Consider the following 26567-nt stretch of genomic DNA (forward strand, 5'->3'; position numbering starts at 1 on the left):
TCATTAGTACATCTCCTTTTTCATGCTGTGACTGAATCCCTTTGCTGCATTTTCTTCCACAAGATATGCAATTTAGTTTTTCTGATTGTCTTTTTACATCCCTGGTTCTGGCATTTCCTTCCAAAATCTATTTCCTGGTTCCTGATTCTTTTTTTTGTTCTGTGTCCCAGGGGTAATAAGAACCACTGCATGAAACAAAGTGGTATTGATAACATATCATTAAAGTTTAGTAAATAATATTCTATTAAAAGATAGCATGGTTTTCAGCCCATTTTTTTTTCTAACTTAAGTATAGTTGATATACAATCTTATATTAATTTCAGGTATACAACATAGTGGTTCACAGTTACCCACATTACTAAATGCTCACCTCAACTAGTGCAGTTACAGTCAACAAAGATGCTACAGAATCATTGGACATAATCTCCATGCTATACTGTCATCCCAGTGATCAACTTATATTATGATTGAGAATTTTTGTGCCCTTTTCCCCCTCCCCTCCACCCACCTGTCCCAACTCCTCACCCACGGTAACCATCAGTCACTTCTCAGTGTCTTAGAGTCTACTGTTGTTTTGTTCATATTGTTTTGTTTTTAGATTCCACAAATAATTGAAATCATATGCTGTTTGTCATTCTCTACCTGGCTTATTTCACTTAGCATTATATCTCCTAGGTCCATCCATGTTGGTGCAAATGGCAGGATTTCTTTCTTTTTTATGGCTAAATAATATTTCATTGTGTATATGTACCACATCTTCTTTATCCATTCATCTATTGTGGGCACTTTGTTTGCTTCCATATCTTGGCTATTGTAAATAACATAGCAATAAACATAGGGGTGTATACATCTTTTCCTATCATGGATTTTGTTTTCTTCAGGTAAATTCCTAGGAGTGGGATTACTGGGTCGTGTGGTATTTCTAAATTTAGTTTTTTGAGAAATCTCCATACTGCTTTCCAAATGGCTGTACCCCTATACATTCCCAACAACAGTGTAGGAGGGATCCCTTTTCCCCACATCCTCACCAACACTTGTTATTTCTTACCTTTTGAATAGTGACCATCCTAACTGGTGTGAGGTGATATCTCAGTGTGGTGTTGATTTCCATTTCCCTGATGATTAGCAATGTGGAGCATCTTTGCATGTGCCTTTTGGCCATCTGTATTTCTTCTTTGTTAAAGTGTCTGTTCAGCTCCTCTATGCATTTTTTAATAGGGTTATTTGTTTTGTGTGTGTGTGAGGCATATGAATTCTTTATATATTTTGGATGTTAACCCCGTAGCAAATAAATCATTTATGAATATATTCTCCCATATTGTAGGATGCCTTTGTGTTCTGTTGATGGTGTCCTTTGCTGTACAGACGCTTTTTAGTTTGATGTAGTCCCACTTATTCATTTTTTATTTTGTCTCCCTTACCCAGGGAGAAGTGTCCAGAAAAAAATTTCTGATGATTATGTTCAAGAGATTTTTGCCTATGTTTTCTTCTAAGAGTTTTATAGTTTCATATCTTACATTTAGTTCTTTGATACATTTTGAGTTTACTTTTGTGTATGGAGTTAGACAATAATCCAGTTTCATTCCCTTGCATGTAGCTGTCCAGTTTTCCCAATACCAGTTATTGAAGAGGCTGTCTTTTCCCCTTTGTATATTCATGGATCTTTTGTCACACATTAATTGACCTTATGTGCATGGGTTTATATCTGGACTCTATTCTGTTCCACTGACCTATTATGGGTCTGTTCTTGTGCCATTGGTTAATATTGTTTGTACTACCATAGCTTTGTACTATAACTTGAAGTCATGGAGCATAATATGCCCAGCTGTGTTCTTCTTTGTCAAGTTTGGTTTGGCTATCCAGAGCCTTTTGTTGTTCCATATGAATTTTAGGATCATTTGCTCTAGTTCATTGAAAAATGTAGGTATTTTGGTAAGAATTGCATTGAATCTGTAAATTGCTTTGGACAAGATGGCCATTTTGACAATATTAATTATTCCTCTCCATGAGCATAGGGTAGATTTCCATTTATTGGTGTCTTCCTCAGTTTCTCTCATCAGTGTCTTACAGTGTTCACAGTACAGGTCTCAACTCCTTGGTTAGGTTTATTCCTAGGTATTTTATTTTTTTAGATGCAATTGTAAATGGAATTGTTTTCCTGAGTTCTTTCTCTGCTAGTTTATTGTTAGTATATAGGAACACAACAGATTTCTGTGTATTCCTTTTGTATCCTGCAACTTTCTAAATCCAGTTATTGATTCCAATAATTTTTTTGGTGTACTTGTTTGGGTTTTATTTATACAGTATCATATTATCTGCAAATAGTGACAATTTTACTTCTTCCTTATCAATTTGGATGCCTTTTATCTCTTTATTTTATCTGGTTGCCAAAGCAGGACCTTCAGTACAATGCTGAATAAAAGTCGTAAGAGTGGATGGACATCCTTGTCTTGTTTCTGACCTTAAGAAAAGGCTTTCAATTTTTTGCCATTTAGTATGATGTTAGCTGTGCATTTGTCATATATGGCCTTTATTATGTTGCTGTATGTACCCTCTATACCAATTTTGTTGACAGTTTTTATCATGAATGGATGTTGAATTCTGTCGTGTTTTTTCCAAAATCTATTGAGAGGATCACGTCATTTTTATCCTTTTTGTTAATGTGATGTATCAGACTGATTTATGAATATTATACCACCCTTGCTCCCTGGAGTAAATCCCACTTGGTCATGATAGATGATCCTTTTGATTTATTTTTGAATTCAGTTAGCTAATAATTTGTTGAGATTTCTGTATCTATCTTCAACAGGGGTATTGGTCTACAATTTTCTTTTTTTTTTATAGTATCTTTGCCTTGTTTTGGTATTAGAGTGATGCTGGCCTCACAGAATGAGTTTAGAAGTATTCCCTCCTACATTACAGAATACTTTATAAAGGATGGGTATTAGCTCTTCTTTAAATGTTTGGTAGCATTCAGCTGTGAAGCCAACTCATCCTAGACTTTAATTTGTTAGGAGTTTTTGGTTACTAATTCAATTTTATTGCTGGAATTGGTCTGTTCAGATCTTCTGTTTATTTCTGGGTCAGTCTTGGAAGGTTGTACTTTTCTAGAAACTTGTCCATTTCTTCTAAGTTGTCCAATTTATTGGCATATAATTTTGCATAGGACTCTCCAATAATTCTTTGTATTTCTGTGGTGTCAGTTGTAACTATCCTTCTTCATTTATGCTTTTTTGTGTCCTCTCTCTTTTTTTTATTTATAAGTCTGGCTAGGGGTTTGTGTATTTTGTTTATCTTCTCAAAGAACCAGCTCTTGGTTTCATTGATTTATTCTGTTTTAGTCTTCTCTATTTTATTTATTTCTGCTCTGATTTTATTATGTCCTTCATTCTACTAATTTTGGGCTTCAGTTTTTCTTCATTTTCTAGTTTCTTTAGTTGTGAGTTTAGACTGTTTATTTGTAATTGTTCTTCTTTCTTGAGGGAAGCTGTGTTGCTATGTACATCCCTCTTAAAAACACTTTTGTAGCATACCACATATTTTGAAATGTATTTTTGCTTTCATTTATCTCCATGTAATGTTTAATTTCCTCTTTGGTTTGTACACTGATCCATTGATTATTTAGAAGCATATTGTTTAGCCTCCATGTGATTGTGGGTTTTCTTGTTGTCTTAGCATAATTTATTTCTAGTTCCATACCACTGTGATCTGAAAAGATGCTTGACACAATTCCAATCTTTTGAATTTATTGAGGCTTTTTGTGTCCTAATATGTGATCTAATCTAGAGAACATTTCATGTGCACTCAAGAAAAATGGGTATCCTGCTGCTCTTAGGTGGAATGTTCTGTGTATATGTTAAGTCCAGCTGATTTAGTCTATTGTTCAGTGCCTCTGTTTCCTTATTTATTTTTCTGTCTGGTTGATCTTTCCATTGATGTAAGTTGCATATTAAAGTACCCTAATCTATTAGGCTATAACATAATAGAGTTGCAGTCTATTTCTCCCTTTAGTTCTGATAGTATTTGTCTTACATACTTAGGTGTTTCTCTTTTGGGTGCACAGATATTTATCATTGTTATATCCTCATGGTGAACTGATCCCTTTATCATTATTTAATGTTCTTCTTTGTTTCTCATTACTTCCTCTGTTTTGAAGTCTATATTGTCTGACATAAGTATTGCAAATCCTGTTTTTTTTTTCCTCCCTATTATTTGTGTGAAATATCTTTTTCCATCTCTTCACTTTTAGTCTATGTATGTCTTTGGGTCTGAAATGATTCTCTTGTAGGCAGCATATATAGATATATCTTGTTTCTTTACCCATTCTGCTACCCTATGTCTTTTTATTGGTGCAGTCCATTTACATTTAAGGTAGTTATTGATAGGTAGGTTTTTGTAGTTTCTCTCTGATCCTTTCTTCCTCTCTGATATTCTTCTATTGTTATTTGGTGATTTTGAATTGCAGGGGACTTCTACTTTCTATATAATTTTTGTAATAACAAGCAGATATGACTGCACTTTTGCAATCAGGGGTAAACATTCCAAAGATGTTAAAATAAGGAAATATTTAAAATAAAGGTTTCTTAAAGCAGGAGCTCAAGTTTTCTTACAAGATTAGACAGCACAGGATTTCAGCTCTCACTAGTGCCACAGTAAAACAAACACTGGGTAATATTACCCCTTAGTTTTAATGATGGTAAATGTCTTCAGGCTTTCTACAGACTTTAATGGATTACCTTTTAAGTGTCTGTATTTGGGGGAAAAAAATTACAAACATTACAGAACAAAGGAACCATCATCATTGAATGATTCTCTGGTATAGAACACTCTTCAAATGCAGTCTCCCTTTGATGAATTTTTTTTCCTGTTAAGCTTTTGTTTCAGATTCAAATACATTCTGAATAGATGCAATTAACCTTAACAATATGTATAACCTTACAGCACTGTACTGACTTTGAAGTAAGTAACCTTACTGTGTAATTGAACTAAGTTCCTTTTTTTTTAATTTCTGCTATGCTTCTACTGATTATTATAGGTATTACATGTTTTCAAGCTTTCATCATCCTGTTGATTTATTATTTCACTGTTTCAGCTGTCAAAGACTGTTGGAGAAATGCCCATTCATTTTGATATTGTATTTGAACAAAAATGATTGCTCCCCAAGACTTGGCAGATTGCAAATGCATACCACACTGAGGAATGGAATCTAGGGCAGAGAGGTCAGAAACTCATTCTAACCAGGACCACGATTTCTACCCTCCTATATAAACACGAAGGTAAATTTGATCTGATCAAAAAAAAATGTCTTTTCTTTCCAACCACTCCAACAATTTCCTCTACCATACATAGAACTTTGCTTTTCACACTGTAGGTGGTAACCCACTAATGTGTCATGAAGTCAATTTAATGATTTATTTGTAATGAATAAGAATAGAAAATGTCAGAGTGCATCACATATACATAAGGATAAGAATTGTTTTGTGAAATTTTTTTCAGTTATATATAAACTCTTAGTGCCCATATATACACTGTCATGAATGTCAAATGAGTTACTTACTCTAGGCTACGGCCAAAAGTCTGAAAGATCAGTGGAAGGCAGTACGTTTTTAGGTTGCTCAGAAAGAGTGAGAGTAAGAGAACTGTCCTAATGAAAGCCCACCAAGCTGTCATTTAAGAAAAGTAGCAGAGAAAACGATGGATCCCCAGAGACTTTGTTCTTTCAAACTACTCTATCCAAATCATTTTAAAGCTGTAAATAAATGTCACATTACTGTGTCTATTGTACCACTCTCTTTACCCTACAGCATTTCTATTTTCTTGATGTGAATATATGACAATTGGGAGGAAATTAGCTAGCTGCACTGTCACTCCTCCAGCTCAATACATGAACAGGATTCAGACTTAGGTACATTAAACTTAGGTTTGAGTGCTGGTTCTGTGATTTTAAAAAGCCTTAAGAGACCTCAGGAAATCATTTACTCTCTCAAGACATAGTTTCTTCAACTGTAAAGTGGCAAAGTGTTTACTGTGAAGATAAAAATGAATTATATGACATGCTTAACACAAGGTCTAGCACACAGTTAAGAGTTCCAGACAGAAGAGTTTGAGCTACTGATTGTTTTTGTGGTTTTAGTCCCTCAAGGCACCCAGTTCAACTCTTCTGGGTCACAACTAATTTGTTTTAAGCTACCACAGCATTGCAATGCTTAGTCACATCTCTCATTTCAAAAATAAGTCAAAGAGGCATAGCTCTACTGTTTAGCTTGGTAGTAGGTCAAACTGGTAATCACTGAGACACCTACCCACCTCGTTGAGCCATTTGTTATTATTATTAAGAGTTAAAAGCTCTGTTCTGCAAACTTTCTGAATGCTTCTGGTTCTTGCAAGAAGACTGAGTTACATTGTTCCCTAAAGAATAGCCATCAAGATGATCACACATTAGAGTCATAGATGTTCTCTTTCTATGTACTATTATTTCATAGCACTAAAAGGAACTTTGTTATTATTCAGTTCTTCATCTCCAGGGTGGAGTAACAGCCTGATGCTTTTATGCCATTTAACACTTACAGGCAATAACCTATTTTCTCAGTCATTGAAAGGGGCTAAGAAAAATCTGGGGCACTGCAATGAAGAAAAAATGAAAGTTCTTCGTAAGTTTGTGAAGACTTAGATTTAATTTAAGACTATTTCATGTGGCTAATTTGAATTCAAATGAGGTGAGTCAAGAATGACTTAAGTTTTTGATTCTTAGACATACAAATTATACTTTAGGATTGAGAATATACTCAACAATTATTAAGTAGTGATGTTTATGGAAGTTGAACTAATATTATAATTTAATGACAATGTTTTCTTATAATGACAATACTTCCCATTAAAAAATATTTAATACTAATATAACACAATGCTTTTTAAAGGGAAAGAGAAATATCAGGGATTAGCCATTAATAAGCGGTCATATAAAGCCATCCTTTTATTTTCCCCTCACTCTCCCTTGAGAGTCTGAGGATGAAGAGAAGTAAAAGTATCAGTTACCAGGGTCACTTCTTTCCCTAAAACACAGTAAGCTAGGCAAAGTATTGAAGTTAGAATGAGGAAACTAGGAAATGTCCCCTGAGCCCCAAGGGAGGACATAAGAAAAAAGAGTGGCTTTCCCCAGTATACATGTATATTTTAGCACTCCAACAGACACAGTGTCTAAGCTGTTGTGGTCAGGGTATGGTGCATCTTAGAAGCTATGTCAGTTTGGGTCCTCCAAGAAGTAGACATCAAGACAGCATTAGACATGTGAGAGATTTATTGCAAGGAATAACCTGGGAAGGATAAAAGGAGAATGAGCAGGAGTAGGCAGGGAAAACCTTGAGAAGGTGATCAGGTCTGATACCTACGAAGGGGGAGAGGAGAGGACTGAGTAGGAGGAGTCTCACACTGCTATCTGGCTCTGATGAAAGCTTGCTAGGGCAATGGAGTGTTCTGGCAGAAATTGCCCAGTGGAGGAGTCCCACATGGGCCAGGAATGAGCTGACTAGTACCCCGGGATGCTCAGACTGGCTGGGAAGAGTAGAGTAAGTGTGCTCTCAGCACAAAGGGTATAATGGAACCCAAAGGGTGGCAGCTGGAGCTGTCAGTTGACTATGCTCCCCAAGACAAGTTCTTCTGAAGGAGATCTGAATGGCAGGCTTCCCTGGCTGCTATGGAGGCTAAACTTCCCTGGTATAATAAAATATAAATATTTGGTCTTTGTCCCTGGTTCTTGGCATGGAGCTTCTAAAATCGTTGGAATTCCAAGTGATAAGAGTGTTGATTATATGCTAACGAGATGAGATGATTGTGGTGGGGGCCCATAGAGAGCTTCAGGATGAGAGCTGTCTGCCAGGAAAACCAGCCATATGATTAAAGGGTTAGAACTCAGGTCTACCCGATCCACCATCACCACCACCACCACCTCTGAGGAGGAAACGGGGCATAAAGGTTGAGTTCAATCACCAATGTCCATTGATTTAATAAGTTATGATTGTATAATGAAGCCCAAATAAAAGTTCTTGAATAACAAGGATTAAGAAGTTTCCAGATTGGTGAGCACATCAAGGTTCTGAGAGGGTGGCATACCCAGAGAGGGTATGGAAGCTCTATGCTGCACCACCCCACCACCCCATTATCTTGCCCTATACATCTCTTCCATTTGGCTGTCCTGGAGTTGTACCCTTAATAGTAAATAAAACTGTACTACTAAGTATGTTGCTTTCCATGAGCTCTGCAAGTCATGTTAGTGTACTGTTGAAACTGCAGAAGGACAGATCATAGAAGCCCCCAAATTTTAATCAGCCAGGCAGAGGTATGGGTAGTTTGGGGACCCCATTTGAAGCTGGTGTCTGAAACAGGGGCAGTTTTGTGGAACTGAGCCCTAACTTGTGCAGTTTGTACTAACTCTGGGTAGTGTCTGAACTGAATTGAAGTTGGTTGGTGTCAGAAAAAAACCATAGAACTCCTAATTATCCTGTAAATTGCAGTTCAAAGGTCACCTCTTTGGAAGGCTTTTCCTGTTCCCAAGACTAGCTCAAGCTTTGGCTTTCCTTTGTAGTGCATAGAAAGAGCTATTTGTATAATTATTTAACTCTTTGCTCCATCCATTAGACTGTAAGCTTCATAAGGACTTGTCTTTTGTTGAGTAGTTATTTGCTCCCATATTTTTAATTCAATATCCAACACTAGAGATCCTCTCTTATTAAAGGGTTGTTGTAAGGATTGAATGAGTTAATATCCATAAGACACTTTTCACATACTAGCACTATGTTTGCTATTATTATTACTCATTTTTAAGTTTCTACTGTTCTTAGAATAAAGTAAGCCACAGTATATTAATTTATATACAAATTCAATTTACCTTATGTAAAAGTTAACTTTATAGTAAATTTCCACATTATGGGTTCATTTTCAGAAAAACTTCCTTCAAACAGCATCAAATTAAAGAACCACTTCCAGATATGATTACAGACAGTATCTGATAGAAGTGAACCCTGTGTTACTATCACAGGCAAGATCCTATTGCCTAGAATTGGGTAAAGCAAGCAAACCCATGACTTAGTTTTGTATTTATGTAGACACTATATATGCAAGAATGATATGTTTACAAACAAAAAAAATATTGAAAGGGAGAGTAGAGATAAAGCTTAACTTCAGATTAGAAGTTTGTATAACCTTTTTTTCCTTTAAATCTGCATATATAGCTTACGATATCTAGGGACAAGATAAAATGACCAACTAAAAAATAACTGGGAAAGCCAAAACAATTAGTAAACACTTGTAATTACTTAAATCCGAATTTAGTCAGGAACACAGCCTTGCCTTAAAGTCTATTAGAGGTTCTCAGGAATCATTTACAATTTTAAGAGAGTGTCTTAAAATCTATTTATTTATATTTATATGTAAGTAGGTGTTTTAAATCTGTGTTTTTACATGGTACAAACGCTCTGCTTCAGGGTGATAGCATAGTACTTGGTCAACAGACATTTGTTAAATGAACTTAAAGCTATCAGCACCCAGCATTTACTGGATATTTGCTTTCTGCCAGGCATGAAGTTATACTTTATGCACACATACACACACACACAAAGAAACCCCAAGGTGGTATTATCTCGTTTTAAGTAATGAAGAAACTGAGGCATAAAGTACTTAAGCATCTTGTTGAAATTCAGAGCACAATTAATGGCAGAATGAGAATGTGAACCCAGCTCTGCCTGGCATTCAAAGTCCATGATCCTGTGCGCAGTCAAGTGCTTCCTTAATAAACCAATGGAAGGACGCACACAAAACAAGGTTACATTGTTTCAATCCTTTGTCATATATATATATATGCTCATATTGAGAGTTAATAAATTAAGCTTCATTATTAAGCTCTTGACTTTATTCTTCCTTTTTCTTAATTTCCCTTCAGAAAATGTTTCTAATTTCTGTCCAAAAAAATAAATCAAACCAGCATAATGGCTTTTTGTTGTTGATTTTACTGAGATTTTATTTGCCACTCAACCATTTTCCTTAGTTTCTGTCTTGCCAATGGGTTTCAGCCCCTGGCAAGATCGCTATGGATTCAGTGTGACCAAAGAAATGACAGTAGAACGTTTCTTTGGGGTGAAAGGGTTTACTATATGGCTTGTTCTCCTGGCAGTAGGTCAAACACTAGCATCTCTGCCTCCGCCCAGAGCAATGGGCCAGCTCTCTATACAGTGCAATAATAGCTTATTACCTACGGGTATGGAAGCAGCAACCCAGCAACAGGCCAGTTACATCATCAAGTGGTTTAAGTTCAGTGAGGATCCTGGCCACAGGAACCCGAACCTCCATTAAAGGAGACAAGTGTGAATAACAGTGGATGTAAGTGACTAATGGAAATGTAAGAAGAATTCACCTTCAAACGGGACTTAGATATTCAAACCTAAAGGAGTATGTATCTTATAATGTTCTGCTTATTTCAACGGGTTCACATTTTTTAAAAATAGAAGAGTTCTTTGAAAGATAACTGAGCTCCCCCATGTATTCTCCAATGGTCTATTGGCAAATCTTAGAAATTACATAATAGTATGCAGTGAGGTCTTCAGGTAATAATCAGGAAACTGGCCCTTTCTGAGCAACCTGGTCCAGCAAGATTCTCGGGTAATTTACAATCAAATAAAACAGTTGCACCTACTAATTCTAATGAAATGTAAGTGCTTGCACATACTTGATTATACCTAAGTACATGCTTTATAATAGGAAAAAAAGGCTATTTAGTAAAAGGTATTTATCATCAATCTGAGACTGTATGTCCATGACCTCTGTTACATTAAATGCTACAGCTTATAAAGAAGCTTAGTTGAAATCAATGAGCTTCCATTATGGCAAGATACCTCTTATTCTGAGGAAGAGAAACATGCAGCAGTCTCTAGATGAAATCATCCAGATCATCCACCCCATCTAAGGATGAATAATATTAAAAGGGAATAATTGTATTAAAAGGGAATATCCCTAAACTAAATAATATTAAAAGCCTTCTGCTTATGCATTTTTTCAAAAGTTAGGGGATGAAAGAAAATCTGTTTCCTGGTCATAAGCTCTATATTGTTCCTTAGCAACCAGTGTTTGTCTTTCCTGTAACTAGAAGTTGATGAAAAGGGAGAACTAAAAATGAAACCATTTGGACAGTTTCAATTCACAAGAGGCAGCACTTCAAAAGCAATAACGTCTTTACAAACCATACTGTTGAGTTAAAGAAGCTCCTTCTGTTGGTTGCAAAAAGAAGATAACTGACACTTTGCATAAAAAGTGTTTCCAAGATACCAACTGTAAGTCCCTGAGCCAAAGACCGAGAATAAATGTCACCTATAAATGGTCCTGTCGAGCACTTATCAACGGCCAGAGACAAGGAACCTTGCAGTCTCTCTTCACTCCACCCCACTCCTCTGATCCTAAGAGGCTGGTTTATCTGGGAATTTTCCTGGGATGCAAGGTGCTCCTAGAGGCGGCATTTGGATCTACCCCATAACACATTTCCTCTTTGCTCTTAACCTGGCAGCTGATACCATTTAGGGCACCAATTTTTTTTTTTTAAACAGAAGAAAACTATGATTTTCATACTAGTTAAGAGTATGAGTTCTGGATGTCTTTGGAAAATTAGAAAGAAGCCCAGTAGTTTTCTACACACCCATGTCTTTCAATCCTTCAGCCAGCCCCAAGAATCGGATGTAGTGTTGCTTGGATATTTAGTAAAGGACTGTAGGCTGGCGCACTCAGCTTATAAGATTCTGATTCATGGATGCTTCAGTTTAGCCAAATAAGCCCTCAGTTCTCTCAAATACCCCGTTACGGGGTCCCTGCTGTATCAAACTCCAATGATCAAGAAAGCGCCCGTGAGTCAGAAATCTGGGCTCCCACCCTACAAGGCAGGTGCTAAATACTTACAGCCTCTGGCCCGCGTGCTGCGCGCTCTCCCGCGAAGGGCTCCGCAGCGGCTCGGGCTCCGGGCACCGCCCAGGGGGGCCCGGGGCAGGGCGGGCAGCGGGGCCGGCGCGGGACGCGGCGCCCACCACCGCGGTGCGGGTGTACATAACTCGGAACCCGCCGGCTGGGCCGCCGCTGCGGGAGGGACGCGGGCTGGGACGGTGCGGACTCGAGACGCGATTCGGGACAGCGGGAGCAGCGGTTTTAACTGCTGAGTTTCGATTTCTCGCTCCCAGCCCCAGACTGTCCGGCCCCGGAGGACTTCCCGGTTCCGGATGCGCTCGGCGCCCTCTGGCCTGACCGCAGGTGGCAGCGGGGAGAGCCCGCACCCGCCAGGACGGTGAGCCGAGCCGACTTGACCGCTACAGGTGAATCGGCTTAGGGTCTCGAGACCATCTTGGAGGACAAGAAACAGAACTATTATTACCCGCCGCGGGGACCTCGGTCAGCGAGCAGCCGCAGGTGATAAGAGTCCTGAAAGATGTTTTAGGCACGGTAACAGGTAACCCTAATTTGAAGTTACTGCTGAATAACTGAGACTGCAAACAATCTAGTATTAGCCTTCAGACGACGGAGATTGAACCAATAATGAAAGTCATCTAAACACAATTCTGCCGTTTACCAGTAATAACTACTGCTTGGTTATTGTGCAAATACTCTCAAGTGTAAGGAAGTGGAAAGTGAGGTCAAAAGCTAAAGGAACAAACCCAAAAAGCAAGCCTTTGTTATTTCGCTTATATCCTGGATGTATTAGGGCTTGGTTAGGTGTTTCTTACAACACAGTTATGTGAGGGAGGAGACTTCTCTTATCTTTGTATAGCCAGTATTCTGACAATGGTGATCACCAGGCTCACAGCAGAATCATTAGGGAGCTTCTTAAAAATACAGTTGCTAGGACTCACCCTCAGACGAGCAGATACGGAACCTTGCAAACCCGTATTTGGAAAATGCCCCGTGTCACAGTTGAATCATTGCACAATGTCTTGCACAGACCAGACATCTGACCAATTTTTTTTTTTTTTTGGAAAGTCTGATCGATTAATTTGGCAAGGCTGCCTGGAGAATCACTTCTGCCCCTCCCTCAGCTGGCCCAAGGATTTGCATTTCTGAAACAAATTTTCAGGAGATAACGATGCTCCTGGTCCCCGGACTGCCTTTTGAGACCACTTCTGCAGGCAATGTGGAAGGCACTGGCTTCTCAGTAGGGCAGTGTCAGGGCCCGGGGGTTGCCATTGAGGTCTTGGGGCAAGAGTCGTCATGGAGGGTGCTCAAAAGAAACCACTTTATTCTGCATAAAGCTGTACTTTTTGTACTGCTATAGTGATGTCTTGCCAATGGATTTCAGCCCCAGGCAAGTTCGCTATGGATTCAGTGTTACCAAAGAAAATGACAGCAAAACATTCTTGGGGTGAAGGGGTTATACCAACCTTATTCTCACAGTGGCAGGTCAATCACTAAAATCCCGTTCACTCAGAGCGAGTCTGCATGCAGCAAGCCAGTCTCTGCCTCTGGGCCCCTCTGTCCACACAGCTGTCCTGCACAGTCATCCCACACAGCCGTCCTCTGGGCCTCTGTCCTCGGTGCTCCCACCACTCCAGCCTCTGCTCTGCTCTCCTGCAGCCTTGCAGCCCTGCCATGGTGTCACGCCCAGAGCACTGGGTGGAGTTCTTTTTATAGAGTCAACAGCCATGTATTGCCCACAGATGTGCAGTGAGCTGGTCAACCAGGGCCAGGTGAGAATCCCAGCCACAGGACCTCTCATTTTATCCACAAATGCTGATACATAGTTACATAAGTATTGAAGATGCGCATGCATGTGGCCTTCATGGTCAGGCATCCGGCCTTCAAAGCCCTTATCTAGCTCCTTACTCATGGGTGCAACACACTGTGTTTTCAAGGTTTCATGACCAAGGTCAGACACATCCCAGGTGAAGCAGCCAACAGCTGTTCTTATAGAACAGTAGGGAAAGTGGCGGGTGGGGGGACTTCCCTACAGGCAGCTATGTACTAGTATCTGAGAAAACTAGCTTTGCTGGTAGTGAGAGTGAAAAATGAAGAGAGAGAAATCAAAGAGATAAGAGCCCAGTTATTAATTTAGGTAGGAAATACAAATCTGAGCTAAGGCAATAGCATGGGAAATAGAAAGCAGGGGACAACAATCAAGACATTCCAAATGAAAGGTTAACATGGTTAGGTTAAAAAAAAAACACATGCAAACAGAACTGAGCAGCAGAGAAGGGGAGACCATATTTATAGTACTTTGAAACCCAGCCTCTGTCACATGCCAACCATAGGACCAAGAACAAGTCACTTAATTTCCCAGAGGCCCAGGTTCCTTTATTTGTACAATGTGGAATGAAGTTACAATAATTAACTTGTGGGTTATTGGGAGGAATAAAGGGATAATCGACATCAAATAGAGTGGTTCTAAAATGGAGTTGATTTTGCCTCCAGCAGACATTTGGCAATGCCTGGAGAAATTATCAATGTGAGGCTAAGAAGGGGATGGGACTACTGGCATCTGGTGGGCAGAGGGCAGGATATTGCTAACCACCCTGTGATACATAGGCCAGCCTCCCATGACAGAGACTCATCCTGCCCAAATGTCAATAGTGCTGATGTTGAAAAATCCTGATTGTGTAATATGCCTGGCTTAGAGTCCCAATAGTTAAACGGTGGCTGTTTTTATGGTGACTTGAAGGTTTTAGCTAGAGTGGATAGGTGGCAGAACCATCAGCCATTAACCGGGAGGAGGGACAGGTTTTAGGGGAGAATGGAAGAGTTTGATTTGGGAACTCTTGGGTTGAAGGTGTCCATAGAGTGAAGAAGGCAGGTCCGGAGCCCTGCAAAAAGTGAACCTGGGTAGTTTTTCTGGAGGCCACCTCTTCTGCTAGGAAAATACCACAAGAACTCTTGTTTAGAGGAAAAGGCAACTGTTGCGGTGGTTGGATTAAATTCAAACTGATAGGGAAAACCCAGACTAGGGGAAAACCAGTTCTCCTAAAGGAGCTAGTAATAGTAATATTGTCTTCAAGAGTACACTTAGTTGACCATATTTATTTTATAATGCAATCATGTAACACACCAAGTTTCAAACATGAGATAGAAATAGAGGATCATAGGCAAAATCTAAATCGGTTTTCTGTTCACTTCTCATTTTGCTACATTCTCAAAGGTTTTATAAAATGTGATCACTGCATATTATGATTGGCACACATGGTGTGTGGGGGTCACGGGGAAGACAGTATAGTACAGAGAAGACAAGTAGTGACTCTGTGGCATCTTACTACACTGATGGATAGTGACTGCAATGGGATGGGGGGGACTTGATAATATGATATATTGTTATAATACATTGTTTTTCATGTGAAACCTTAGTTTAAAAAATAAATAAGTAAAATTAAAGGAAAAAAATGTGATTACTGTGATAGTATTGACAGCTCCCTTTAGGATTCTTAAGAGTGGATTATCTACTTGTATATCACACATTCACATTCTCTAACCCTCTGTGGGTGCATTTGTGTGAGAATATAGGATGGCCTTTTCCCAGGGTTGCTCTGGGGTGCATGCCTCAGTAGCAATGGCTGGTGGAGAGAAACAGGGGAGTAGAGAAGGTTGCTGGTCTCCAATCAGAATTTTAAGCCTTTATCTCTCCTGTACACTAGACTGCTACCTGATTTAGTTTGAAGTAAGAGTTCTATGACTTTAAAGGTTTGAAGAACCACTGTGCTACACAATTACCTATGCATTTTATGGAACAAGTGGAACACCTGAAATCTAGCAAGATTGTTAAATTGCCTGAATTTGACCAATTAAAGATTAATTTAGGAAATAGTTTTCTTTTAAAATATAATTGCCTCTGGAAATAATCGCTGATTCATTCCTTTGGGTAAAGGAGTATAATCTGAGCAAAAAAATCATTTTGGTTGGGGAAGACAGAAGCTGAGTGAAAAGAAAAAGTGGATTTAAAAAGATTGTAAAGTAAAATGTTGTAAAATGAGACATGGATAGGAAACGGCAATTCAGGACTACAATGAACAATTTTAGCTAGCCCAACAAACTAAGAGAAGGTTAAAGATAAGACAAAGTCAAAAAGAACTTTCACCAGTTTGGTCAAATGCTATCATATTCAAGTGTGTCTTCATCTTCCAGGGAGATAAATGGAAATAATATATCTGATTTTTAAATTAGTTGCCTCAGATTATTCCTTCATCAGTGTGAATATTTATAGATAGATAAATATATATTCTGTAATATATTCCTTGATATATTATAGAAAGTGTCTCAATAAAATTCTTAGTTTCTGAAAATTCTTTCAAGTCATGCTTCCTAAAATTTGATTCTCTAGTGGAAAGTTAGATTAACCCGATAGATTTAGGACAGCAGTAGTTTAAAGCTTTTATTTTTCTCTTCTAACAAAGGAGCTTTGTAAAACTCACCTAATGCCAGGAATCTCCTCATTTTAACTGTGTGTAGATATTTGTATTGTGACAATTTCATATTCTTTAAAAATTCTTAAAATTTATACCATAAAATCCTGGAATGCTACAATTATAAATTTCCTGTAGTTCACAAAAGAAATATTGATTGAATTATAAACATATACCATTCACTGTCAGACCCAGGAGTTGCAGTGGGGTACACACAAAACCTTGTTATTCTAGGTCCATATTAAAGATCATCTAGCCACCTCATTTTAGACACCAGGAAATAGAAACCTAGAGAAGTCAACTGATTTGCCAGCATTGTGTCACAAATTAGTGGCAGAACCAGAACTTGAATTGAGGTCTGCTGAGTCCAAATCTAGCTTTTTACATTTTGGAAGATGACAGTGACAAAATATGTCTTTTGACGTAGTTCAGAATATGGAATGCTTTTCACTTATTACTATTATTTCATTATAGTCCTATTTCATCCTAGTGAACAGCTGTGTATTATTTTCCAAAACAGTTATGTCAAAGTTTCTAAACCTATCAGAATCAACATTAAGATCCTTAACATGCCAGTAGTTACATGATCCAATGATCTATACATTGACAGTGGTTATGTGACTTGTCAAATTTTTATGAATAGTGAATAGGCTAAATCTTGGTTAGGATTACTTTTCTTTAACAGGGTTGAAATAGTGAGCTTTATAGTATAGTGCAAAGAATTCTATTGAAGAATGGGAGGATGTACATTTCCCTCTGGTTTTCTGCTAGGAAAATACCACAAGAACTCTTGTTTAGAGGAAAAGGTAACTGTTGCGGTGGTTGGATTAAATTCAAACTGATAGTAATGTGCCGTTACTTGGGAAAGTGGAGAAATGTGCCTTCAATGTTTTTTCTTATCCTCTAGAAAGTGGCTGAATTTCTTTGTAAATTCAAATCTGAGGAATAGATATTTGCTTCCATCTCTACCTTCTAACACTGTATAGTAGCTGTCACAAGACCTCTGCTGGCTGCAAGGATGAAAGGAATTTCCCTTAACTTTGGGGAAACTTCTGAAGACCCTGTCAGTGGCATGGGAGAGAGATTCCCCTGAATGGTTTCTTTAGCTGTGATAAGTGAATCAAACAGAAACTCTCCATAGCACTGCTCATTTTTTACCCAACCACTATGACTTTTCCAGAAATGTCTCTTCTTAGGGAATTCCTAACTGTTCTGATATTCTAACTCACAGCAACTCTTGTGAGCATGCAATCCTTTGAAAATATCATCAGGTGTATAAAAGAAAGTGTGGTGCAGGGAAAAAGATAGAAGATTTGACCTTGAGACCTGGCAGAGCCATTTGAGAGTTTCACGACCTCAGGCAAACACTGAAACTCTCTGAGCTTTGTTGCCTCATTTGTAAGATCAAAATTATTAATCATAATAACACCACCTGTCCAATGTACCTTTAGGGGTTTGTGAAGGCCAAATGAGATAACATGTGTGAAAGTGGTTCATAAATTGCACCTTGATGCCAAATAAATGGAAGTTGTGGGGTGTTTTAGCTGTCAATGCAAGTGCTAAATATATTCCGTAATAACACTAAAATTTGTCCTCAAAGAGTTCTTAACTTCATTTCCAGTGGCTCTTGGCTTTCAATTGCTAAACCATTACAGAACTGTATCCTTAGTGTGTTTTATCTTGAAGTCTCTTTCAGAAAAGTAATAAAGCAGTAAGTATAGTTTTACCTACCAACATAGAAATGCCTGGCACAGGAGTTCAGCCCCTAGTGAAACTGGGACTCGGCTGGAATAACTGGAGGGCACTCCTCAGGCATTTTGTGACACTGTTCCATCCCTAGTATCTTCTGAAAGTTTACAACAGTCCCATCAATGGATAAAACCTTGAGCTCTGTTTGGCTTGACTTGGAAAAGGCATGACTTTAGAAATGCCCCTGACTTTCGAATGCTTCCAGAAGTATGAGATTTGGGGTTGGGATTCCCCACAGGTACAACACAGAGTAGTCTTCAGTAGCCAAACAACTTACTCCACAGGCTTATCTTACTCCACAGGCTGTTTTCAGGCCTGATTGTACTTCTGTCTAACACCCCTCATCATGCAACTTATACTAGTTAAATTATAGGTCTAGCTACAAGAGTAAGGATGCAAAATAACTGTGGTTTAAACAGATTTGGTCTTAGGTAACCATCCTAGCATATGCAGGCCAGGACTTGTGTAGTGACTGTATGGTGTGAAGAGTCCAGACCTTGATTGTGTTGCTCTGCTTTCTCTAGGGTGTTTCCTTTATTTGCATCTAATGCATAAATAATCTGACCAGTGAGGAGAGAGAAGAGGAAATTGGAGGGGAAGCCCATTCCCTTTAAGTGCACAACCTACAGATTGCACACATCACTTTGCTCACATTTCACTGATCAAAATTTAATTATAAGAGAGACCAAACCTAGTTACAAGACAGACCAAGAAATATATTCTTAATTCAGTCATTCAAAATATATTTATTAAGTACCTAATATATACCAGGTACTGTTCTGGGCACTGGGAAAAGAGTAGTGAATAAACGCATCAAAAAGCCATCTACCATATGTTTTCATTCTAGGTGTACAACCAACAAATTAAGTACATGAAGTATATAGTACATGAGATATTGTTAAGTATGAGGTAGTTAGATTCACAATGGCCTCCAGTGATTCTTGCTTCCTACCCCAAATTTGGGATAACTGTGATATAGCAGCAAATAATTAAATATGGATGTTTATACCTGGAAGTATGGTACAGCCTAATAAGAACTAAAAATATGAGCTTGGCTTCAGAACTGGGCAGAGGGCTGAAGCTGGAAAGATTTTGAAGACACAAGTTGAGGAGCAGCATTATAATGGATCTTTTGTATGTGGTGATAGATAACTTAGCACCATTGTGGTAACGTAGGGGTAGGAAGTTCACCTGATGAACTGAGTGAGATAGCTAAGGAGATTCCCAGGCAGAATGCTGAAGATCCTGCCAAGTTTATTCTTGCTGCTTATAGTAAAATGTGGGATGAAAGAGATAACCTAAATGATGGATTAAGACACCAAAAGGAGCTGGGAATCACTGGGTTTGGAAGTACCCATCTTCTCCAAATGCAAACTGTGCTAAAATTAAGAAATAGCTCCTGGAAGAAGTCATATCAGAGCACCATCATACAAGCTTGATCTAAAGAGGAAGCTGAGAGAGGGGCTGTTAATTCCTTTGATAAGATATCAGAATGATCTAAGGTAATAAATACCTCAGAATCATTGCCAAAGAATAAAACTTTCAGAAGTCTAAGAGTCTTGTCCTTCAATGGTCTCAGCTGAAGCCCAAATAGACAAAAGCCAAGGTGTGGTTTTTGTCCAATGGGATAAACCCAAATGAGATTCATAAAAACCCTCAGACTTTTAAGGTAATTGTATTTGCAGAAACATGAGGAGTTTGAACTAAGAGTGGCAGAAACATTACAAAATGAAAGTAAGTCTTATACTTGTGGTAGGAAGCCAAGGAGACAGTTTCTGTTGAGGCTTCAGGAATGTAGAGGAATCACAAGGTGCTTGGGTGCTTGAGATTGAAACAATGTAACAGTGTATCCCTCCCCTCACCAGGACTCAGTGGTATGCAGCAGCTTGTTGATCATAGTCATGGAAGCCGATTAATTTATAATAGGGTATCTGGGTAACTTTCACAGAATAAATTAAAATATAGCTAGCATCCTGAATACACTTACAGTGACCTAATAGCTCCCACTGCAATGGTTCCTGGTTGCTAACTCCTCCCTAACCTTGTAGTGAATGTATAAAAGGCCTGGCCCTGCCGCCCTCGGGCCTCAGCCTTTGGACAGGAATCCGCTCAGCCAGGGCCGGCACTAATAAATGCTACTTCTCGCCGAATGTCTTGGTGTCCCAACTCCTTGTTTGTAGTTTCCACAGTTCCTGCAACATACTGACAGGAATCTGGCTGGGAAAACCACATAATTGCACACATGGGCTACCTTTCATGGAAGAGAGATGATGACTCAATGGGTCAGAACTTAAAGCCCATAGTGTATTACCGAATGCCACGAAGAATCATTCCCTTGAATTGAGTCTAATCAAGGAAGTACCAATCTGTACCTTGCTGGATTTCAGAATTACTATAGCCCAGTGACACCTCTGTTCCTCCTATTTTGCCCCTTTGAATGGAATATCTGTACTGGTTATCTTATGCATATCCCACTGTTTTGTATTGGAGGTGGATAACTGGACCCTTTACTTTACTGCATATGTCTTCTGGTGAAGAGTAATTATCCTTCACGTCAAGGGGCTATACTGGCTAACTACGTATGCGGATTATCATCTGCACCAGAGCTGATTTAAATGACAAGATTCTAGATTTTGAGCTGATGCTATAATGGAATGAGACTTGTGGAGCTTAGGCAGAGATAAGTATAGTTTGCCTGTAGGAGTGATACACATTTTGGGGGACCAGTGGGCACACTGTGGTAGCTGTCTTCCAAGATACCTCCAGTGATTCTTGCCTTCTAGTGTTCATGCCCTCATGAATTCAAGTAGTTTCCTCCAACTTTCAGTAAAACTATCTGGTGTAACCTCCAGCCCCTGTCAAGATGATGATAAATCTAGCTGACATTTTGGCTACAACCTGAACAAGAACTGAGTTGCTACTGAATTTCTGACTCACAGAAACTGTTTAAGAAAATAAATATTTAATGTTGTTTTAAGCCACTCTATTTTGGGGTAGTTTGTCATGCAGCAAAGATAACCAATGCAAGTACCAAGGAGAAAAATCAGAGTGGAAAGACAATGAGAAGTGAATATATCTACAAAATTTTAGATGGGGAGGCCAAGGAGTGTCTTAATGTGACCTCTGAGTAAAGATCTCAGGGATGTGAGGACACAGGAAGAGCATTTCAGATAGAAGTCAAAATATGTAACAACCAGAATGGCATAGGCACCGACCAGTCATGATAGACACCCATACAAATAAAAACTGATTCAGGTCATAAACATCCCCCAGGGCTTCATGTTGAAATCCAGCGGAATTTCAGCCTTGGGCAAAGGGACTAGAAGTCAAATACCCTGAGGGTGAGAGAGTGCTGGTGTTTAATAAACAAAAAGACCAATGTGTACAGAATGAGAGAGTAAGTAGAAAATGAAGACAGAAGCGTAACATGGGGGCTGGACCATTTACAGTCCTTCAAGTCATAGTAAAGCCTTTGGCTTTTACTCTGTGTGAAATGGGAAGCATTTGGAGGATTTAGTGCAGAGGCTTAACGTGATGTAACATGTTTTAACAAGATCACTCTGGCTGGTGTGTTGAAAATAGACTGAAGGAAAGCAAAGATGGAAGCAAGGAGCCAAGCTAAGAGGCAAATGCAGTAATCCAGATGAGAAATGGTGGTGGCTTAAGCCAGCATGATGGCTGTAGAGGTGGTAAGAAATGGCCAAATTCTGGATACATTTAAAAGTGTAATGAACAGGATTTTGAAAACAGGATGAATGGGAACAGACTGCATGTGAATTGTAAAGAAAGAGTCAAGGATGACATCCAAGTGTTTTGCCTTATCTGGAAGGATAGAGTTGCCATCAGCTAAGTTGGGGAAGGCTGTGAGAGGGGTTATTTCTGGTACTGGAGGAGGAAGGGTAGATGAATGAGCTCTTTTTTGGACATGTTAAATTTAAGCTCTTACTAGCTATCCAAGCAGAGTAAATTGTTGAAGTGTGGGTTCAAGGAAAATGTCCAGACTGAAGATACAAACTTAGAATTCATCAACATATAAAGTGTATTGAAAGCCAAATAACTGATTGGATGAGATTACCTTGAAAGTGAGTTTAGATAGAAAAAAGAGTCTGAATGTCCTTTTCCTTAGTGTCAGTCCGGGGAGAGGAAATCCCAGGGCAAAATACCTCTAAAAATCAAAACCAGTCAAAGGGAGAAATAAAGTTTAAAACCTGTTTATTGCTTATAAACTGCAGTCCAGGGTGGTCTCTCTCCTCTGCTCCTGAAGAAGCAAACAACCAAGCCAGCCCCTCTCTTTAAACTCTCAGGTACAGACATGCCCTGGGTTGCCCAGGTAATTACCCATTGACATGGAGAGGAACTTCTTTCCACCCCTGAGGATATGCAAGTGCACTAAAGCCAGGCAAGATACTCTGGAAATGTTACAATTTTACCCACACCTAGCTTTAAATTAGAGAAGTAATTTTATCACTATAGAAGAGAAGAAAAAATATTGAAGGAGAACTAGAATTTTCTCGCTGCTCACTCCATGTCAGGTTGGTCAGTTAGTAAGAATGCATGGGAATCCAAGGGTAAACATTAATGAGCCAGGCCAATGTTCCAATAGTGTGGGGTCAGTGCTCAGAGTGTGAATGAACAAACAGACACATCTAAACCTCCAGATCTCAGATCCAATCAGGAATATGGTCATAGACAAGGAAGAACTGCTATTGACTAGCAGCTGGTAAACCAGCTCTTTGTATTCCAGTGTAGCAGCTCTCAATGTTAGCTATGGTTTGGAATCATGTGGGGAGCTTTAGAATCTCTGAGACTTGGGTTCCACTCCAGAATTTTGATTTAATTGGTCTGGGTTGCAGGCTGGACACTTAGAGTCTTAAATGCTTGCCAGGGATTCTGATGTACAGCCAAGGTTGGGAATCACACTGTAGGTGAAGAACACTGTAGTTAATACAGCATCATTATAAGCACCTTTTGGAGAAGATTTTAGTTTGCTTCTTTCCAGAAAGACATTAGAGGACAGTTACTAAACTGTAACAGAATGACAGCTAAGAAGCCTGAAAAATAGACCAAGTACAAGAAGTCTTGAACCTGTATTTTAAATTGCTTCTGGTAGGTTATTTCTCAGAATGTTAGGCTAACAACACAAGGCTGGATGCAAGTAGAGCAATTTGGGCTTTTGTAGTTTATGATAGAGTAGGTGTTGTATGGTATAGCAGAAGACTCATCGCTGGTCTGTGAGGGAAGTATAATGAAATATGTACATAGAATACATAGAATGTGCTAAAACATAAGCTACAGCAGTGAATTTAATACCTGACACTTTTCAGGAGAATGTGAATGAAGTAAAGATATAAAAATTGTTTATCAATATAAGAAATTTCTAACTGTTAGTGCTTTCAGAACTCCTTCTAAACACATATCTGGTAAGTCTGTTTCTCTGAGTATCATTCTATTTGGACCCCATACCGCTGACCCTGAAAAGGTCACTCTGTTCTTGTGGCTACATGCAGGGATATCACATGGATGATATGGGTTTTGTGGTACAGCATTGTGAAAAATAAAAGTATTTTGAAGAGCAAACCCACATCTCCCTAGCACCCTTTGCTTTGAATAAATTATTATGGCTATTATGTACACAGAACAAATAAGATGCTAGAAAAGTAGTATAGTTTGTCCTATGTCTATATTAGAGATTTTATGGGCTCCTAATTTAGGTTAAAACAATCCAACAGACTTTGTCTCAAAATATCACCTATTCACACAGGATCTGACCAAGAAAAACAATGCTGAGACCCAAACAAAAACACCATGTCTTTTATTTCCTACTTGTGTTTGTCAGCAATACTTTTTCTGAGGCTAAGGGCTTTGATCATCAGGCTATTACTTCCTTTTAGGGTGCATTTAAACCAAGAAAGATGTGCTTCTGGATTATGGAATGCCAAACTTGAGTTTTAAATCCACTGGGAAAATAAATGAAGAAATTAGTTGTATCCTGGTTCAATAGCAATACGTAGATTAGTTCTTGGGTAACATTAGCAATCTGTACTTCAAACCAGATGTTTAAGTATGACTGGAATGCTAAACTATGCACTAAAGAGATTACTGACACCAGTATTTTAGGAATTTTAAACAATAAAGCTATCTATCGATATTGTCCCTTTTTAAAAGATACCTGACCTTGAGCACAGCACTTAACCTCCTCTGAACCTATTCCCTTCTCCATAAAACCTCTCCAACCCATTTGCTTTTATGAATTTTGGGAGCAAATGTGATCATTCCACACTGAAAATTGTAAAGTTTTTTTTTAATAGCTCTTATTTAGCAAGTTAACAATGGCATACTCAATAATCTGGATCCACAAATAATATTGTAGCATGTATTAGTGAGATGATAACATTTTTACAGATAATGTAAATGTTCTCTATAGGAGGGTTTAGAGGTTAAGAATTTTTACATTTATAATCTCATTATTTATCCCAACATAACCTATGAAAAATGTTTCTCAGTTTTAAAGGTAAAGCACGCAACTCAGAATTGTTGCATACGAATTCACTCACATTTACATATAAATTTACCAGGCTGATGCTATGTGTCAGACATTGTGAGGCATTTTTACCTGTGTTGTCTTGGTTACAAAAGCAGGCTTCAAATCTAGTTCACACAGGTCTCCACTTTTCTGTTCACTACCTAACCCTGTTTTATCATATTGGGCATTTTGAAGGAGGTACTATCCAGAAGGAAATGAAGATTAAAAGATACTGTTTTAGTTCCTTCAAGTCCATGTAACAAAATACTACAGACTGAGTGAAGTCTGAGATCAGGGTGCCAGCATGATTGACTGAGGGCCATCTTCCAGATTACTGACTTCTCATTGTACACTTACATGGCGGAAGGGGCTAGAAAGCTCTGTGGAATCTCTTTTATTAAAAGCACCAATCCTGTTCATGGTTCCAACCTCATGACCTAAGCACCTCCCAAAGGCCCCACCTGCTAATATCATCACCTTTAGAGGTCTGGAAATTGCAACATTTCCAGAATCTCTTGCCAGGCCTTAGTGCATCTCCACATTAATAAGTGTTTCCAAGGGCTGGAGAGAACTAGTGCATCACCATATCAGTAGGTGATGACATGGGGAACCAGGGCTTATCCGGACTGGAGAGGTTGGGTGGGTCTCTTTTGCAGCAGGGTCGCAATACACGTGGAGAGAGCAGAAGTGGAAGACTGCTTCTGAGCAATAAATGGGTTTCTCCCACTTTATTTCTTGCTTTGACTGATTTCGGTTTCAAAGGTATTTTGCCCCAGGCTGGGAAAATATTTCTCCCATCCCCCAGAGCTACATCTGGCTGTAGTCCGCAGGACCTCTGAACCCAAAATCTGTCTACATGGGTGCAACCCTTGGGCAGGCTGCCACTAGACATGGTGGGGAGATACCTAAAACACCACTATGGGTGGTGGGGAGGCCCCAGTGGCTGCAGCAGTAGAGGGTGCAGCTTAACCCGGGATCCCCCATCTGTGGGGCTTCTAATTGGGGAGCCCCTAGTGGGGAATTGGTCTAGGGTGAAACACCTCTGACAGAAGTGGGATATTCCCCAGAATTGGGGAAGGGTGGAGACTCCAGAAGCCGTGGAAATAGCCCTCCATGAGATAGAAGACTGCTTAGAGGTCCTGAGTGGCCATGTAGCAGGTGGGATTGTGAGATGTCTGTTACTCAAGATAGTGGAAAGGGTTATTGAGGAGAGAGAGACTTTGGCAGGAGAGAGACACACTTCAATATTGCTTGGAGGATCTGGGCAATGACCTATGGAATGTACTTAAGGAAGAGAGACAGTTCTTGAGAAGACAGGTAGCACTCCTGGTCATGTTAACCATGTTAAGATATGTCACCTTAGCAGTGAGGGAGGAGGCAGCAGGAGAATCTCATTGCAGGAGGCCATAGGGAAGGGGAAGGAAAGAACGGTGCCTTCAGCCCTGGAGATGTCTGGAGAGGATGAGGGGGTGTGGCCAAGGGCTGCTCTGTTGCTGAGGCAACTTGCCGGAAGCACCAGCCTTTCTCATATTAAAGGCCCACCCCATTGTAATTAAGACCATGAAAATGCAAAAATTGCGGAGTCCTTAGGGAGAGGAGCTGCCCCCTCCCCAGGTTGTGGAATATTCAATGCTCCACTCCTATACGCAGGATGAGCTGGTTTATATGAGCATTTGGTTTCAGCAGAAGCTCTCAGAACCTCTGCCTTCATGGCTTTTGTGACTCTGGGATATGGGTTTGGAAAACATTGCTTTGTTTGGTTCTGAAATGGGTAGACTAGATTCCCTGACGACTCACCCTTCCCTCTGGCAGTTGTTGCAAAGTGCCCATCATACCTCAGGCAATCAGGCACTTCTGGATTGACTGACAGCAGCCATCAGAACAGTTTGGCC

The 26567-nt window shown here is 39.3% G+C and overlaps 1 protein-coding gene across 6 annotated transcripts in view; it reads right to left on the reverse strand.

Annotated features, from left to right (window-relative positions):
* Nucleotides 1–13601, reverse strand: part of EPSTI1 (epithelial stromal interaction 1) — a 121393-nt gene extending 107792 nt beyond the window's left edge. Inside the window, exon 1 of one of the 6 annotated variants that reach the window (XM_073212577.1) lies at nt 13401–13601. Coding sequence is in view for 4 of the 6 variants with exons in the window: in XM_037002096.2 (XP_036857991.2) it covers nt 11935–12080 (146 nt within the window). In the remaining 2 variants the exon portion in view is untranslated. Of the gene's footprint in view, nt 1–11934; nt 12549–12875; nt 12895–13400 lie in introns of those variants that run through there. The other 5 variants (XM_073212578.1, XM_037002096.2, XM_037002098.2 and 2 more) reach the window with 5 other exon arrangements.
* Between the last annotated feature and the right edge of the window lie 12966 nt (nt 13602–26567).

The sequence above is a fragment of the Manis javanica genome, chromosome 9 (genome assembly GCF_040802235.1).
Source record: "Manis javanica isolate MJ-LG chromosome 9, MJ_LKY, whole genome shotgun sequence".
In the NCBI taxonomy this organism is placed as follows: domain Eukaryota; kingdom Metazoa; phylum Chordata; class Mammalia; order Pholidota; family Manidae; genus Manis; species Manis javanica.